Genomic DNA, 18439 nt, shown 5'->3' with positions numbered 1-18439 from the left:
TTAGGTGAATTTTAGGTGATACTGTAACTGTCCAGGACAGGCTTCTTTGCATTCAAGGCAGAAACATGACCACTGCTTCACAAATTTCAGTTGCTTAAAACACAGGTGAGGTATTAAGATAAGAATAGTCACAATGAAGTGATATAGACTAATCACTTAAGACCACTAGTATGTGCATCCATTGTTGCAGTACTATTTGAATAATTGGTAACTACTTCTTCACAGGAAGAGAAAGATCAATACAGCGAAGTATTCTGCCACAGAAGAGTTCTGGAAAAATAAGATTGTAATTACTGACCCAGCAAAGTAACACAAGTTTTACAGCACCCCATCACTAAAATCCTACCACCAGCCAGGAAACAGGACTGAAATAATTGCCTGCTTATGAACAGAGCTCCATTTCTGTGGACAGTATGAAATATAACAGGTCCAGTGGTTCATAAAAAAGGTGTCTGGCACTTCTGCCCAATACTGTAAGGTTGCCTTTACACCACAGGTAAAAATTAATAGAAGTTTTTTTCTTCATCTGTTGACATAGCAGCAGGAAAAAAAAAAATCTAAATCAGTTTTTACATGTCTCTAACTGTCACTGTAACAGTTTGAAATTAGTAAATAATCAGTTCAGTACTGGAGAGTTGCATCCAAAGCAATTATAAAACAAAGGTAATGTTTTTAACAAGCCTGGTCTTTCCTAACCATTTCTGTTCTCTAAATAAATTTGACATGGTTATTTAGTCTGATGCTAGGACAACTCAGGAATCAAACAATTGGATCAAACCGGACTAAAAAATGTACTAGGTAAGTGATTATTACTTGCTAGAGGAAACAATTCTCACTTTAAATGATAAATCACACTTCTCAGCACATTGGTTCACATAAAATTAACAAATATCAACTGTGCAGAGCAAGATTTAAAAAATGTAGCAGATCAAATCTGCCCCAAATTAGATCTTGGTTATGCTCATAAAACTGTCATTAAGCTAATGAAATGTGCTCAAAAGAGAGCTTATATAATATGCATTTATCTCTAATTTATATGAATCTGCAATCTCTGTCTGCAATACTGAACTTCAGATCTCATCCTCACTAAACAGAACATTTTCCAACAGTAACATAGTTAGTAAACCAAAAGTGACTCTAAAATGAAAAGCATCTTTTGAATTGTAAATTCAAACTTGCTCACAGAAAACTGATCTTTTCTACTGAACACATAGATGCTTTACCCTAAAAAGGAACACAGAATCTGGAATTGTCTTCCTCCCATCAGAAGGGATGCCAACAATCACCAACTCTATCAGACCCACTTCTGCAGAGAAACAACCACAATGAAGAGGAACTTCCTATCTAAGACAAAACTTTCAAGAACTTCTACTTCTGGAAATACTTACGTAATGATCGTCGTCTCTTGTTCTTTAACTTTCTTCTTTTATTCATTCCAGCTTTAGATGGAGATTCTTCTTTGGCCTTTGGCTGACTGGCAACTTTTGAAGAGTTCTGCTGGCTGAAGTGTGTTGGCACATGACGGGCAAGTCCTCCCTGAGATGCAAAGCTGGCATTGCACCCACCAACTACACACTAATGAGAAAAGAACAGAACAACTGTATCAGCATGTTATATGGCACTCATTCATAGGAGTTTGATAGATCTTTCAGCTTGACTTTTCTTGCTCAACCTCCAACACACTAAAAGGAAAAGAAATTCTTAACGACCATGCAATTCTTAAAAACAGAAGCATAACCTGAAATAAATTTCTATCTGAACTTTAGAACTCTCAATAATTATTCCATGGTATAATAATTTTTTCTATGCTATATAATATTCTATAATATTGTATAGCATAAAACCAATCTCAAACAATGCACTGACAAACTCTTACCACAGAAAATAAATGCTTCTGAATAACTTTCCCCTTCACAGACCAACATCCCCTTGTCTTTCAAAATACTGCACTGTTATTCTGTATTTCTCAACAGTTCTCCAACATCCTCCTTTCTTGTGACAAGGCAGAAGTAAAGAAACCATACATCCTTACCCACCTTACTTACTCACATTAAATCTGAAACAGCTTAACGCTTTTTGTAAATGCTATACAAAGCCAATAAACAGTTATCTTACAGTTCTGTCTAAAACTTTTAACTTCAGTAACTTGAAAGTTGTATTAATTATTTATACATTTATTTTGGGATGCTACTATTACTTCAGAAGTATTTAAGAAAGTTCTCATTTAAAGAAAATGGCCTCTCCTTCTCAAACAAAAAAATAAGAAAAGGTCCAACAATAATTAAGCAGAAACACAGAAATCGCAAGATACATGCAACTAAGCTAGTACTGGCTACAATGATTATTGGTATTTTTATAAGTATTTGGTTTATATTTACAATTATTTCATTTGCAAAATGAGTATTTAAATTATACAGTCGGGGAAGGAGGCACAAACTTTTTGTTTTGTGCTCTGACCTTACAAGGGTAATAGAAAAGTGATTTTAAGATACACATTCCATCATTGGCTGCAATGAATTATGTATCCACATGATTGATTTTTCTTCTTATCCAGAGAATAGTAGTAGGGCAAATGAGTTGACCAGCCAGCAGCACAAACCGCATCACCACTCTAAACCATTGGAAACTTTTTCCCACATCTGTTCTGCTCCTCCCCCTCCTTCCCATCTTCCTCAGCTCTTCCATCTGTACCCGTCCTGGTTTCAGCTGGGATAGAGTTAATTTTCTTTCTAGTAGCTGATATAGTGCTAGGTTTTGGGTTTAATATGAGAAGAACGTTGATAACACACTGATGTTTTCAGTTGTTGTTAAATAGTGTTTACGCTAAGTCAAGGATTTTTCAGCTTCTCATGCCCAGCCAGCAAGAAGGCTGGAGGGGCACAAGAAGTTGGGAGGAGACACAGCCAGGGCAGCTGACCCAAACTAGCCAAAGGGGTATTCCATGCCATGGGATGTCATGTCCAGTATATAAACTGGGGGGAGTTGGCCTGGGGGGAATCACTGCTCAGGAACCAACTGGGCATTGGTCAGCAAGTGGTAAGCAATTGCATTGTACATCACCTCTTTTGTATATTCCAATTCTTATTATTGTCATTTTATTATTATTTTTATCATTATTATTTTCTTCCTTTCTGTTCTATTAAACTATTCTTATCTCAAACCACAAGTTCTACTGGTTTTTTTTTTCCTTCCCCAATTCTCTCCCCCATCCCACTGGGTGCAGGGGGAAGCAAGTGAGCAGCTGCATGGTGCTTAGTTGCTGGCTGGGGTTAAACCACAGCAACCTCTCTTCTGTAGCAATTCCCGTCAAAGCAAACTGATGAGGCAGCTCCAACAGGAGTTTGGGTACAAGTAACGTTGCAACTATGTACGCAGTGCTAAGGTTTCTCTGAAGACTAAAGATGAATTTGCAAGCTCTTACAGTCATCTGCCCCAAGGCTGCAAATTTGATTGAAAGACGAGAAAACAGCAGTAGAACACCACTCAGCATGTTTTGTCCCTAAAACCCAGCTGTGCTGTTTTGTCCCTAAAACCTGTGTTGTTTTCCAACTGTGGCTGCAGAATTGAAAAGTCTATTTTTGCCTCAGACCTAGCAAATTATTTTCCATGATCTTCATAAAACAATATAGTGTCCATGAAGAGAAAAACCTGTGTTATCCCCAAGGACTAAATACTTGCTATAGGACTAAAAATATGTACGTATATTTCAAGACTGTAAAAGACAAAAAATAGGAGGACTTTTTTCACATTTTTATTCTCTCCTCCCCCCCCCCTTCTTTTTTTAAGGGAAGTTAAGGAATGTTTTCTAAGTACTGAGCTAGCTACAAACATATAATTCCCTGGCAAAAAGCTTTAGGATCCTTCACACCGTATTTGTTCCTCCCTGTCTCCCCCACTAATAAGTATCTTAAGATTTGTGAAGATTTTTAGCAAAAACCTACCTACGCTTTTTTACCTTGCCCTATAATTTCCTATGTTCCAACAACAGCAATATTGTATACTTACACTGTAGTGACTCACCATGCTAAGAAATCCCAGCACATCTATGAAATTCAAAACATTCAAGATCCAAATCTCATTTACACTACAGTAACCTCAATGCAGTATTTATTACTTCAAATTAATAATGAAGATGGAAATTTATACTTACAGAATCATAGAATGGTTTGGGTTGGAAGGGACCTGTAAAAATCATCCTGTTCCACCCCCCCCGACCATGGGCAAGGACACCTCCTACCAGATTAGATTCCTCAAAGCCCCACCCAACCTGACCCACTTAGTTGTATTAAAGATGATCAAACTCACCATCAACAGATACAGGTAAAATACATGTGTGCATTAGTTCAAACAATTTTTTATTCTCCAGTTTTTAAGTCCTTGAAATAGCTGTCTTGCCCATAAAAGCAGTTTCATCAAACTAAACTAAGCAACTAAACCTAAACTTAGATCTGACAAACACTGACACAAAAAACATGCAAAACCCCCCATATCTTGAAGTTCAATCACACTGAGAAATTAAAATTTCAGTCTTGCCAATGCCTGCTAGAGGTCAAAAATAACCTGAAGTCTCAGTACAGTGCATGCATTACCACATTCCAAGTTTATTACAATATAATATCAAAAGGCAATACCTTCTGAAAACAACACATAAACCTTGTGTCAGGCACATTTCTAAAACTTTTTAAAACACAAGTTCATAAGGCTTAATTGTATTTCTTGTCAGATGGGAAACATTGTTTTATGACAAACTGCAGTTTGACTCAGTGTCATAACTTTTGTCTAGTTATGTACAAAGAAAACACAGATACTCTATATGGATTACCTACAGAAGCTACCACTTTTCTTGCTCTACCCAAGTTTTACTTTCAAAAGCCCCAAACCAGCATTCTTAAATCTTCAACATATGTAACTTGCAACTAGAAATGATTATTTTTCCAGAATGCCTATTTATAGTCTGCAGCCACAGTATGAATTATTTGCAGGAATCATTACATTCAGATATTGTGTAGTTTGAGACTACCTGATCACGTCATCAAATAACCAACAGCTGATATAGCAAAGATGACACAGAGTGCCTTTGTAGTAGACAGGAAATAGTAGAAGAGGAGAAAAATCTTACCTGGTTTTTTCTTTTTTTCTCTAAAATAATATATCCAGCAATCCGTTACTAATGGGTAAAGTCTCTTCTCTCCAAAGATAAAGGAGCAGTTCAGGCTGTCACTTCAGGATCTCTGGACGGTAAGTCACACCAAATCAGCTTCCCACCAGATAATTATACAGATCTAGAGGGCTTCTAATAAATCAAACTCAACTATTATGCACAACTTTAAACCAATCTCTTCATTTTTCCCCCAAAACCTAAATCTCAAAATTTTGCATTTGATTTTAAATATGACAGATTGGGTCCGGATTGGTGGATATGTTACTTCAAGAGAAAATAAGTCAACACATAAGAAGTTTAATTTCTCCAGTGTACCCATACCCACCATTATTAATGGGCAGTAATGACCAGTGACTTTAACAAACAGGATATAAAAATATCTAGCAATACAGGTTTTTTTCCTAAATTCAAAATAACCAAATCTCCTTTTTAGAATATTCAATATGCAATTTTTCCAATAAATCTAAAAGCAATATTTTAGACATCTGGATAAACCTTCTTTTTGTCTCAACATCTAAGTGTTCAGGCAGAATGCCTTTACATTTTCTATCTGCATCTGCAGTGCTCTAATGGATAGAAGATATTCTGCCAAGAGAGTTAATAGACATGAATTCCAAATGAGGACTGAAGCTGCTTGTCTGTGTTTTCTATGTTTCAACAAGTGTTACTCTGCTGAGAGTCATACCAAATACAGTCACCCCTTAATGAATTCTGGAAGTTACAGGTGGTAGAATGAGCACCAAATTTCATTATTAGTTTCTTCCCCCCTTCTAAACAAAGGATGAAGGACTCCAATGAACTTGTGTACTGTCATTCAATGTTACTGAAAGCATTTACTCCTCATGAGCAAACCTTGCATTACTAATCTTAACATTAAGAGCATACCCACTGGAATCAGTATGTGAAAGCAGTTGGTAACATACCCACATGCAGTCTTATATTTACAGAAGATTGCTATATGCAATTATTTTGCATAAAATCTCCCACTGTTTTGTGCTCACTCTACTATTTGTCCTTTCATTGTGCCTAACATCTTGTAGTGGTCACCTAGACTACATTTTAAGAGTTTATTTGATATTTCTTCAAGTAACTTCCAATGCCTTGTACAGCAACAAGGCATGGCAAGTAGTACTTCTTTTGGGGGGAGTGGGTTTTTTTTATTATTGTTGGGGTTTTTTTGATTGGGTTTTGGAGGTGTTTTTTTTCCCCAGTATCAGAAACCATGCTGGAAAATACAGGTTGTCACAGCACATTAACTATTCAAATACTTATTAAGACAAGTAATATAGAATTTCTTCATTCACTTTTTCTCAGCTTGCCAAAGACCGCTACCAGCATCTGTTTTCTAACTCAGTGGATTATTCCTCTAGATTCACCTGCCTACATGCTCTGAAAGCCTCAAAGTTTTTAAGTTGCTGAAGCCTTGACAAGACCACCACTACATGTTGATGATACTCTACAATATTCCACCAGTTTCTAAAAAGCCGCAAAACTTACGCAACAGCAGAACTAAAAATGAATGATGTTTATGTTTTTCTCTCTCAACTCTGAATGCAAAATCATACACAAACATGAACATACTAAATGTCTTCAGAGAAACAATTAACATGCTCTGAGAATACCTATATTAAATGAATCTCTACAATGACAAAAAAAAAAATATTAAAGGATGGCTAGAATCAGACTGCAATAAGCAAAGAGAAAACTTCCAGCAGCACAAGAGCAATGAACTTCAGGTATTAAGAGGAGCAGAATAACTTCAGAACTACCTAACAGTGGGCCAAAGAAGGCCCATAAGTTCTCAACCAGCACAATGTTCTGCAAGACCAGTTTGTTTGTTTGTTCCTCTTGACAAGAAAAACAAATCTAGGAAATGGTGCTTATCAAAAGTAGGATTGGAAAAGCATGCTGCTTTGCAGAAATCTTATTTGACTACAGACTGAGAACTAGCTGCAATGGTAACTATGTCTCATTTGATGGACACTTTTTCTTTGCTAGAGGGATTGGTGGGTGCCCTAGGAAAAGACACTTTATCAGTAATAAAATTTAGTGATGATGGCCTCAAAAAAACAAGCAAAAAAAACATCCATCCATGTGTTCCACAAGAAACCCAAGGCCATCAGTATTAAAAACTTAGAAAAAAAGGGAGGGGATACACAGAAAAGCAATATGATGACTAAAGGGGAACTGAGGTACTGAGCTCTGCCCAAAGATCTAAGGTATCTCCCCCCCCTCCCCCCTTAGTTCAGCAGATGACTCAGATATAAAATGTCTCCTCCTTATGAACTGGACATACGCTACCAGGAAATTGCCCCATATAAAAATGGAGATAGCATAACAAAGGTCTCAAAAACAGGTATTCATAAGGAAATTTACCTTTTCTGTGACACAGGTATTGCATGCAATATTATTGCTGAGGGGGACACACTAAACCACACAAACAGAAAAAAAAGGAGAAACTTAGAAAAATTTGAAACTTTTTGCCGTTGTAATTTAGAATTTAGTTCATTTCTGTGACAAATTAATTACACAGTCACATAGTTTATATGAATGCAAGGAAAGGGCAGGTAAACCCACAAAGACCTTTCAACATGAAAGCACAGCAGCTCATTTACAGCTGGATAAACTTTTAATCAAAGGACAACACCATGTGTATCACAAAAATAGATAATTAAACCCAAAATGGGCAACTACATAAAATGAGTCCATTTGCAAGCAAAAGGGTGACAGGACAGGGACATATCCTTCAACAGAGTAGTTACAGTGCAAAGGAAAGCTTTATGCCTGAGACAGTCCCCAACTGCCTTTCAATTTAAGAAAATACTTTTGTCTCTTATTTTAACTAGAAATATGAGAATATAGCAACCTGCCATATATTTATTACTCTTCTCTGGTCATTATACGATTATAGTGTTCTTTCACCTTCACAAAAGTAAATTTTCCATGCTTTTAATTGTCACTTTCCTAGCTAACATTCTTTGCTTTTCTTAAAAACATTCTGACCAGCAGTTCTTCAGACAACAGCATACACCCATACTATTTCCATCACTGTCTTTTATGGCTTTCCTCAAAAATCCTGACATTCATTTACTTATTTTTTAAATAAACACTGAATGAAAAGGTATTTTCAGCAAGTTCTCTAAAATGACAGATTCCTTCCTCCTATGCTAGAACTCAAGTATATTCCCACAAGGAAATAGAAATTTCATTTGTAATTTAGGTTTTGGGAGATATCTTGTCTGCAGTAATCATCAAGAGGTCCTTAATCCAACTCTGACTTGAAAAAATTTGGCTTTTCCTAAAAGGTGAGCAATTAAGATTTATGAGAACAGCTAAATGCACCAAACAGAAACATTTGCTCTGTTTTTGAATGACTGCCGTAAAACAACTAGTAATGGCTGTTCTTGGACCGATCCAAGACTAATATCCAACACTTTAAGTGTTTTTGTATCGGACTGTAGATTTCAAAAGCTTGTAAAAGAAAAGAAGCAAGTGAGGAAAGGGGGCTAGTTAATTAATAGGTTGCTATCACAGACACTTACATACTTGGCTACCTCATATGAGCCCTGAAGCCTATATTCAGCATAAATGGCAGGGGAATAAAAGAGGTTGCAAAATTCTACTCAGACCACAATTATCCTCCATTCAAAGCCCCCCAGGAACAGACTGAGAAATAAAGAGATAAAAAACAAACAGTGGGACTAAAGACAACAGTAGGAAAAAATGCTGAAGTGACACACACTGAGCCATGATGATTAGCTACTGCAATCCTAGCCTGTGTTTTGTTCTTTCCCTTAGTGTGACCAGAAAGTACAGAAAATCAGCTAGTGAAGTAACACATGTTTAACACAAGATGATTATTATCAGAACTGATTGTTTTAGATTTTAGGCCTCTAGCTGTAACCAGCCTAGCTAAAAAACTGGGATACCAACTTTTACTGACTTTGCCAGGTAACTCTAACAGACTCAAAAGTACTACTGGTATTTCTGAGCTATGCCCACCTCTTTTAAACCCAGTGTCTCTAAGACTGAGTTTCTTTGATCTAGACCAAATAAGTATACAAATTATCCTACTGAAAGACTTTCCTTCAAGACAAAAGCTTGCCATTATACTGTAAGGTAAGTAAAATATTTAATTCCAAAATGAGAAGACCTAAGGTACAAGTTTCCTCTGATAACTGTCGTTTTTATTTTATTCAGGGATTAGCATTTAAGATTAGATCAGTTGCTGGAACAATCACATCTGCGAACTTTCAGGGATCTATGATCCTTATGCTATGCTTCCAAGAGCATGCTAACCTTATTCCTTTGAACAAAGGGTATGATAACCTCAAGAACAAGTTTCCTGTTCACTCTCAGAGACTTTCAAATTAAACTACATGGTTCAGTATGGAAATTAGTCTAACCTTTATTAATAAACTTTTTCACGTGCACTGTACTATTTTTACTCTCTAGGTTTTGAGTTTAGTTTTGTTTTCTGTCATAACTACTGTTATAAGCTACACAGAAGTAACTTCTGGAAGACATCACTGTAACAGAAAAGTATTTTTTAGTAATAAAGCTGCCTTAAAAAAAAACCAAACAAAAAAACCCCAACCAAACAAAAATCCACCCACAAACCAGAAGATATTAACCTGAGAAGAAAGAGAGGAAAGGGAAGCGGAGAAACAGTGACTAAAACTTGGTGGGGTTAGGGGGTGGGGGAGAGGAAGGCATAAAATGCTACCTAAACTTAAAAACCAAACCAAAACAAAAAGCAACCAAAAAAAACCCAACCCTAATTCATTGTCATATCCTACATGGAAGGAGAACTTCAGTCTGAAGTAGTGTGGGTGGGACTTACCATCAAGTGATCCAGGACTGACAGCTATGAACTGCCCCAACTGTATCCATAAGAGGATGAAGCAACTCATTAATAACGGATTGGTGGATATGGGAATGATAAACACTACTATACCTAGAATTGCAGGTACAGATTAGGGGGAGAAAGAAAGAGAAAGTTAGAAAATACTATGCAGGAAATACAGTCAGCTCAATGGTCCTGCATTCCTGACTTCCTTATTATTCTCAGAGAGGTTAACCATAAATAGTCACTGACTGTGTTTCAAATGAATTTTCTTAACAAAATCAGCCCTTATTCAAGCACAGAATGTGCACCATCAGGCATGATCCAGAGTTTAATGTGGATGTGTAAAGCATGGGGCAAAATATCTCCCTGTTACAGAGTAAGCAGCTCAACTGGAAAATGCACAAAAAAATTGATCTTCAGCACTATTTAGTTTTACACTCCCCTACCATTTATAGATTGAAAGAAACAGGGATAGAGAAGCAATAATGGTATCTTCACCTGTTTTCATAACAGAACAGGACCTTTAGGGACTATTATTGCAAAGATGAAGGCTCAGCTCATTGGATGCTTTTTAAGAAATCCTCCTGCGATGGCATTTTTCAATTAATATATTGTATCAGGAAAAATAAATAGGATCATTTTTAAAATAAGGGATGATATATGTTACAATAAACCTTACCTTGAAAGGTTTGTCCCCACTGTGTGTCAGCATATGCCTCTGCAACCAACTTTGACTTGTTGAAGGTGTATTATATACTTTGCAACCTTTCCACAAGCAAACAAACACCTAATAGAGTAAAAATTCAGTAAGTTTACACAAGTCAAAGAAAACAGTAAAAAAAAAATTTAAAAATCTGATTAGCAAAGAAGCCTGTTTTCACAATACAAAGTACTTCAAAGAATTTTGAACAATAACCATTTATTTTGCAACACAGTTCTCATATCTCACCAAGGAAAAAATAATTGCAACCACAAGTATTCCAAAAAGCTGGTCACCGGAATAAAATACCAAAAAAAAAAAAAAAAAAGATACTCCTGCAGATAAACACAATTGAGAGCTACAGCATCCACTGTAAAAAGTTTGTGTTTGTACCCAATATCTGTATCTGCCAGATATTGAGACAGAAGATTTTTAAATGACAAATTTACATTTTCTGGGTAGCAGATATAGAAATTAAATAATTTACTCTCATAAGCAATTAATAATTTTATTCTTTCAGAGTGAAAAAGTGAAAACTCTTAATTACAATACAGTTGTTTAGATACCAGAGTTTTACATTATGGAATACCAGATACCTCTAGTTAGGGACTTATACTCAATTCCTGATGAAGAAAGTTACAAGTTCTCACAGGATTCAAAACCTATGGGTGTTTTGTGTTTCCAGTGTACAGATCAGTCACATGCACTATAGTGCAATTACGGGAGTAGAACTTACTCATGCTGCTTTTCTCTCTCCTGTCCTTGTGTCTGTCTATAACCAAGAGAATGAAAAAGCTCAATGAACTTGCCTTTCATTAGAATTTCCTCAACAGGTCTGTGTGTGAAGGGAGGTGCAGTCCTAATCTGTAGCAGCAAAATACAATCCCCAGGAACAGCACTGTCGATAATACAAGTTTTCAGAACTGCAGGAAACTGATTGGATTTGAGCTTCTTGTTCTCTTTTAGAGATTAAAAAACTCAGTCTTCAAAAGATTGTATTTTCAAAACAAAAGAGCAGCCACAGGAGTGCTATGTACTTCTTATATAATATATAGGTAACCCAGCTTACTAATACAAAGCTGGAAAATCCTGCATGTTTGTATGACTGATCCAGACCTACTGACACACAAGGCTCAAGCCCCTAAACCTTTGGTGTCTGCCACTCCTCAGTTTTGAGATGCCCCGGCAGCCACAGAATTGGAATTTCCGAGATTCCTGGCTCTGCAACAGCTCTGTAACTGTCCCAATATTTCCATCAGGAACTGCAGACTGTGGGGCACTCAGCAAAGGAGTATTACTATGAAGTTACAGACTGCGGAAATGCAATCCCTCCAAAAAACAAGCACTTGGTTTTACAACAACCCATCAGAAGTCCAGGCGAGGCTTCTTGGGAACCTTGTCAGAAGGCTGAATCCGAAATATTTCTGAAAAAAAATTTTGGGGAAGTAAAACTGTTTTGTCAAAAAGTTTCCTGGGCTCTTCATGGATCTATCTGGTTTGGAGCCATTATATCAGTATTAGGTTGAAAATATACATTTTACCATACAAGGATGCTTATCACATTGCTTTCAAGTTCGCAATAAGCAGTTACTACCTTCACTTTTCTTCAAATTTATAGTCAATGTAGTTAAGCAATACCTGAAATCCAATCAAAACCACAATATAATTTCTAACACCACTTAAACACCTCACCAGCAGGTGGCAGGCAAATCCTTGAAACAAAACAGCCACGATCAGTCCCCTTCCATAGCATCAAGTTGAAGAACTTCTCAAAAAATAAACCAACTCCAGTAGGGGGATAGAAAGTGTGAACTGAATGCAACAGTTATTAGACACTTGGTGCTTCCAACAAACTCCTCTTTCAGAAAGACAAATACAGTCTAACATTTTCTAAATAAAAATATCCATAAATCACATCACATGGAATGTAAGTGAACAGAAATGCAATTTAAAAAAAAAAAAAAACCACAAAAAAAACCACCCTGAAAAATCTTCCAGTCCCTTTTTAAGAAATTAAAAGGGTTCATGGATGGCATAACAATGATCCCCAGAGATGCAGTTATGTGAAAACCCACAGGATACCAATTTATCTCATCCATTTCGTTGTTTCATCCAGGATTCATATTAACACTTTTATAAACCTATGAACAGAACTACAGAAATCATCTCATGGGTGGCTAAAAAGCCAGCTCACTGGATGGATGATTCTGCTTAGAGCTTAGACTGAAAAAAGTCACCAAATATGAAGCTGAAAGTTCAATCACACCAAAAAAAATTAGCTAAATACAACCAGAGTCACAGCTGTCTCAGTGACACAATTACATAATAAAGTAATGCAAATTAGCATTTTATTTAAGTCTCTTATTCACTCAGAGAGTAATGGCCAAAACACTTCACTTCTGGAGAAGTCACAGGACAAAAAGACAAAAGGTAATGACTATTCTAGGTTAAGATTTGATATTAGCTCTCCAAGAAATTGAAGAGCTGCAACATACAGCACCGAAAGCAGGCAGATTGCTTGTGTTAATGTAAAGGTAGTTTACACGACATATTCCAGGAATCAAAGGTAATTTGGGAGGTTGGGGAGGGCCAGGTAGTAAGTACAGAGTTGAAATTACTCTACTGGAAGATGTTTTGAAACATTGAAATTGTGAGACCAAAGGAAATGGCACCATTTGACCAGGGATTAGACTGAAATATACATGATTATATATGCACCTCAATTTAAAAAAAAAAAACAAAACAAAAAACAGTAGATGCAATTATGTTGAAGGTATACTTGCCATCAGTACTACTGAGCTGTTTCGATAAGACTTTGTACTCTCAAGTCAATGAGTCTTACATCTTCCCTATTATACATTCTGTATATATTTTACCTCTACTGAGACTCCATTTGTAAAAATAATTAAGATATGACTTCACCTGAGTTCACTGTAGTAACACATACACTAATAGTTTTAAGAAAATTAATTCCTAATATAAGCACTTAAAGATACACTAACAGCTTCAGGATGTTTAGAAGTTAGCACATCCATCAAAAACCTGATAGCCTCAAATCATTTACTTAAAAGAACTTAGTACATTCTTAAAGTTCGACATTCAATCAAAAACACAGAATACCAAATCAAGTGAACTATGCAAAAGACAATAGCTGAATTCCTAATACCAGAATGCTGAAGGCCCAACCTTAGTTGTCACTAGCTACAGAACTGATACTTTAAACCATAAATTTTGCTACTGTCATTAAAGAGTAAAATATTGGCAACTAAGAAAGATGGAGAAAACAAGAAGTAACACCAACCCCTCCTCGTTGACCATCCACATGTATGGAGCGAATGTGATCTGCCAAATCCGGGCTGGAGCTGAAGCAAGCATGGCAGTGGTCCCAACAACAGTTATAAGCAATGCTTTTTGCAGAGGAGGCAGGAACTCCTTGTCCATTCATCATAACCGGAGTTGAACGCCCACTGGAAATTGTGCTGTCTACATCCATAATAGTGCTGCTTATGCTGCAAGACAAAAAAAAAGTTCACACTTGTTGCATTTTAACAGAACAAATAAAAATTGTAGCTCTTTGGGGTTTTGTTTCAGATATATTAAGACAGGTTGAAAAGAAAATCTTACACATTATTTACTGTGGTTCATCACTTTAAGTATAATAAATGTACAGTCAGGAAATAGCTACTATTACTCAACAGTATAACTTCTTCTGGACACTGGCAACAAAACGGAGGGATGGAAAATTCTCTCCTTCACTGAGTTGTCAGAAAGTTAACTCTCATGTGATTAACACAGTCATTTTTAAACTACATTAAACAGCCATTCATTATTTTTATTTTCCGGGGGGGGGGGGGGGGGGGGGGGCAAAAAAAAAGAAAGAAAAAGGGGTCAAAAAAAGGAGTAGAACGAAAAAAAAAAAAAGGCATGCTAGGTCAGACCAGAGCTCTATCTAGCCCAGCATCCACCGCTAACACTAGATCCTTAAAAAGAATACAGCACTAAAGTTCTACAGAAGGTTTAAGGTACTCCCACGCCTGCCCCAGCATGGTATCCGTCACATGCATGGTCTAAACTAATGCTTTTTGTTCTTTTACAACCTTCCAGAGAAGCCAGAAGCAGCAGTGGGAATACATGGCCGGCAGGAGTCATTTTCATCAGCCATTCTGCTCTGTATCTCAGCAGATACAGCGCCAAGTATCAAATTGGACCAGAAAAAAAATTGCATAGAGTGTCCTCTCTTTTCATATATAAGCAAAAAGTATGGAAAGAGATCGATGTTCTTCCCAGATAAACATTAAATAGCTACTGATATACCCTTTTTTTTTTTTCCTTGTGAACCTGTTCACTGCCTTTTAGGACCTGTATGTTTTTGTCTTCCACAAAGCTGCACCATTACAGAACAGCTGATCTTTGAAAGGACCTCAGAAGATCAGGTGGCCAAACCTCCTGCTCAAACAGGAGCAAGTGAGATCAGATTGCTTGTGGTCTTGTCCGGCTGAGTTGTTAATGGGTGTCTTCAACGACTGGAGTTTCTGCTACCTTTCTGAACAATTTTCCCAATGTCTGATTAACCTAATTATGGGGGAGAGGGAAAATTTCCCAACATCTCATCAGAATTTCCAGTGTTGCAACTTCTGTCTGTTGCCTCTCATCCTTGGCAGCTGTAGGGTTGAGATGACTCTGGTTCCTCCTTTGCTAAACTTCCCTATCAGGTCACTGAAAACAGCAATAACCCTGCCCTTCTTCCCCCAAAACTGAAAAAACCCCCCAGTCTCTCAGCCTCTCCATGTATAGCATTTGCTTCAGCCTTCTAACCATCTTGGAGACTCTCCACCAGATCCTCACTAGTATGCAAGTATGTGGGATGAGTCCCAAACCCGACACAGTAATCCAGATATAGTCTTAATGGTGCCAAGTAGAGGTGAAGAATCACTTCTATTTACTGTACAGATACACTTCTGCTACTACAGCCCGGTATGCAGCAGTAATTTTTACATGGGTGTCTTCACATACTCTTCTGATCAAAGCGCAAGGAAAAAAAAAAATATCTAATTACATTACTTTAAAGAAAGAAAATAATCATTTCCTATTCAGTTCTATGTAATGTTTATAATTTCCTAACTTTTATCACATCCCTTTTCTCCCCCACCTCTTGCACATAATTTCTATACTAAAGCATTTTGCTTTTAAAGGTACAGATGCTGTTCTGTATTTTTGACCATCACTGTTTACATACCCATTATTGTTATATTACATATTTGCAGATGGCTAAAACAAAAATTACACCAAATTTGAAGATATCATTAGCATATTTGCTCTTTTGCTCTAAAAGCATTTACTTGCAATTTCTCACATTATCTGTATCTTTTTTAACCACTACCGTGCTAGCAGTTTTTTCCTGTGATAGATTTTTGAAATCATCAGGCATCTGCCTTGTTTAGATTCCCCCCTCTCACCCATGCAGATTCCACTTCATTTATCAATAAAAAAAATGTCTTGCCTTAGTCAAAATAACAGATTCCCTTTAGCAATGCATTCCAGTTAAACTTTAGCTTTAACTACCCTAAGTAATTTGGTTTCATGAGCAAACTCTGATCTGAGAGATACCAGCAAGGTAACATAAATGCTGACTACCACATTCCAAGCACAGAACCCTTAAAATATCTTCTTCCAACCCATTAGTCTCCTGCTATTATTAAAACTGACCAATTATTCTTAGGCCTTTGTTTTCCAAATTAAAAAAGAAAGTTTTAGAGACCTTTCCAATAATAAAAGTATATCAAATACATACTTTCTAAATGCTACACAAATACCACACACTTTTTTCACCATCCCAATTTCAAAAAAGATCAAACAATTTACAAGGCATGACTTCTACCCACGAAAGTCATACAGGCTTTTTGCTGCTACACAGCATTTTTCCATGTGCCCACTATTTTTATTTTCTTCCCTTTTCTATACCCTGAACACACATAGCTTTCCATGATCCCTCCCCACCTCCTCCCCCCGCAACCACTCACTAGTCTTGGTTCCTTTCATGACATACAAGCTTGCAATCTGCAACCAGCAAATGAAGAAAAGGTGGCCAATAGAAGCCTATAGAAATGGTTTTGAAGCTGTTCCAGATTGCTGCCTTTCCCAAAAAGCTTATTTTAGATTCATCAGAAACTTCCAAAAAAAGCTCAACTAGCACTGAGCTGAAGCTATCAGTCCCAACAGTGTTAACAGCCACTAACTACTGGGAACAGTAGTTTAGGATCCCTCTAGGGAATTGTCAGAAGCTTTAAGTGCAAAAAATGTTGCAAGCAATCCCAGTTTTTCCACCACGCCAGGCTCACAATAGATGCAACTAGGAGACTAACATTCCCTCCTTCCTCAGCTGATGCCTAAGCCAAAAATTATCCCCAAAAGTAAAAGCTGTAAAACTGTATTATGAAAGCAAAGTTTACCAAAAGGATGATAGGAAAATTGAATAAATAATTGTGACCCCCCCCACCTGAGTTTGAGTTATCCAAATACAGTTCTCAAAATCAGTACTTAGAAGTTTGAACACATACAAGATGGCACATAGCCTGACCACTTCTGTCGCATACAGCAAAGTTACACAGATCAGTGGTTCCAACAGGAAGTTGCTTAACCACGGATGGCAAAGCACTGCAGATACAGCACTAATGCAATAGCTGCCTCAGACAATTTCATGGGGATAAGTAACCCTAACTTTCCCACAGTTGAAAGGTACTAAAGTACAGTACTTTATAAACACTTTAAGGAGTAGTTCAAACTTCCAAGCTATTTACAGTCAGTCCGAGTTTCTACATCCACTGACAGCATTAGTACCATTCTCGAAAACCCCACAAACAGGCATAAGCAAACTTCTGACTAAGAGGAGGTACAGTGCTGGTGACCACAAGGACAGACTATGAAGGGATATTTAGCATAGTTCTCTCAAGGGTTCCCTGTTTTTACAGCCAGGTCTTAAGCAGGAGAGCAATGAGAAAACATAACCCAGAATGAGTTCTGTGAAAGAACTGGGGAGGGGGCAGGAGGGGCAGGGAAGTGCACACTCATGAAGGTGTGCGTGTGGTTCCTCCGGTTCACAAGCATGCAATCTGGTTAATTTCTCTAAGCAGAGATGAAAAAAATCTCAAATTGATGAACCTGTAGGATGACAGTTTATTTCATATCGCAAATGCAATGCAATATACCTTGACCACCTTCTGATACAAAATCGCAGGTCTCTAATTTTACAGCCTAAGGAATGCAAATACTTAGGCACTTTTTTTTTTTAATATCTTATCCTTCCTGTAGAAAATTACTCTTGGTTTTGGAGAAAAATATGTAAAAGTCAACTACTAATACTGAGCCAGCAAAAAATATTCTGATAAGTAGGGTTATTAATGACATGAGAAACCAGTAACACTTAGAAAGCTGATTCAGCTATAATAGTTTAAATGTTTGCTTGGTTTGGTTCTAAGAGTCTAAGTGTTTGTTAAGGGCTAACAGATTAGAGTTGCATACACAGTATCAAAACTTACTATCAGAGGAACTGGAATAAAAAAAGGTTGCCCATAGCACTTAGACCAAGTAGTAGCATATAAAATTTCTTGGAAATTGAGGATGACGTGCTACATTGGACTGTGATTCTAGAATCTATTCAAGATATAGTCTAAAAATGGAAAAAAAGAAGTAGTAATTCAAATCCAGTTAAGTGATAACAAATCAGTATTTT

General features: G+C 37.0%; 1 protein-coding gene across 2 annotated transcripts in view; it reads right to left on the bottom strand.

Annotated features, from left to right (window-relative positions):
- The window catches only part of AEBP2 (AE binding protein 2), a 52023-nt gene that overhangs the window by 18201 nt on the left and 15383 nt on the right, over positions 1-18439 (bottom strand). For both annotated transcript variants that reach the window (XM_069807848.1, XM_069807849.1), the window contains exons 2-4: positions 14012-14219; positions 10690-10797; positions 1389-1575 (exon numbers count right to left, since the gene is read on the bottom strand). In XM_069807848.1, coding sequence (XP_069663949.1) covers positions 1389-1575; positions 10690-10797; positions 14012-14219 — 503 coding nt within the window. The remainder of the gene's footprint in view (positions 1-1388; positions 1576-10689; positions 10798-14011; positions 14220-18439) is intronic.

Source organism: Haliaeetus albicilla, chromosome 19, assembly GCF_947461875.1.
Source record: "Haliaeetus albicilla chromosome 19, bHalAlb1.1, whole genome shotgun sequence".
Classification (NCBI taxonomy): Eukaryota; Metazoa; Chordata; class Aves; order Accipitriformes; family Accipitridae; genus Haliaeetus; species Haliaeetus albicilla.
Note: the sequence above shows the minus strand (reverse complement) of the source record. Positions and strands in the feature narration are given on the sequence as shown.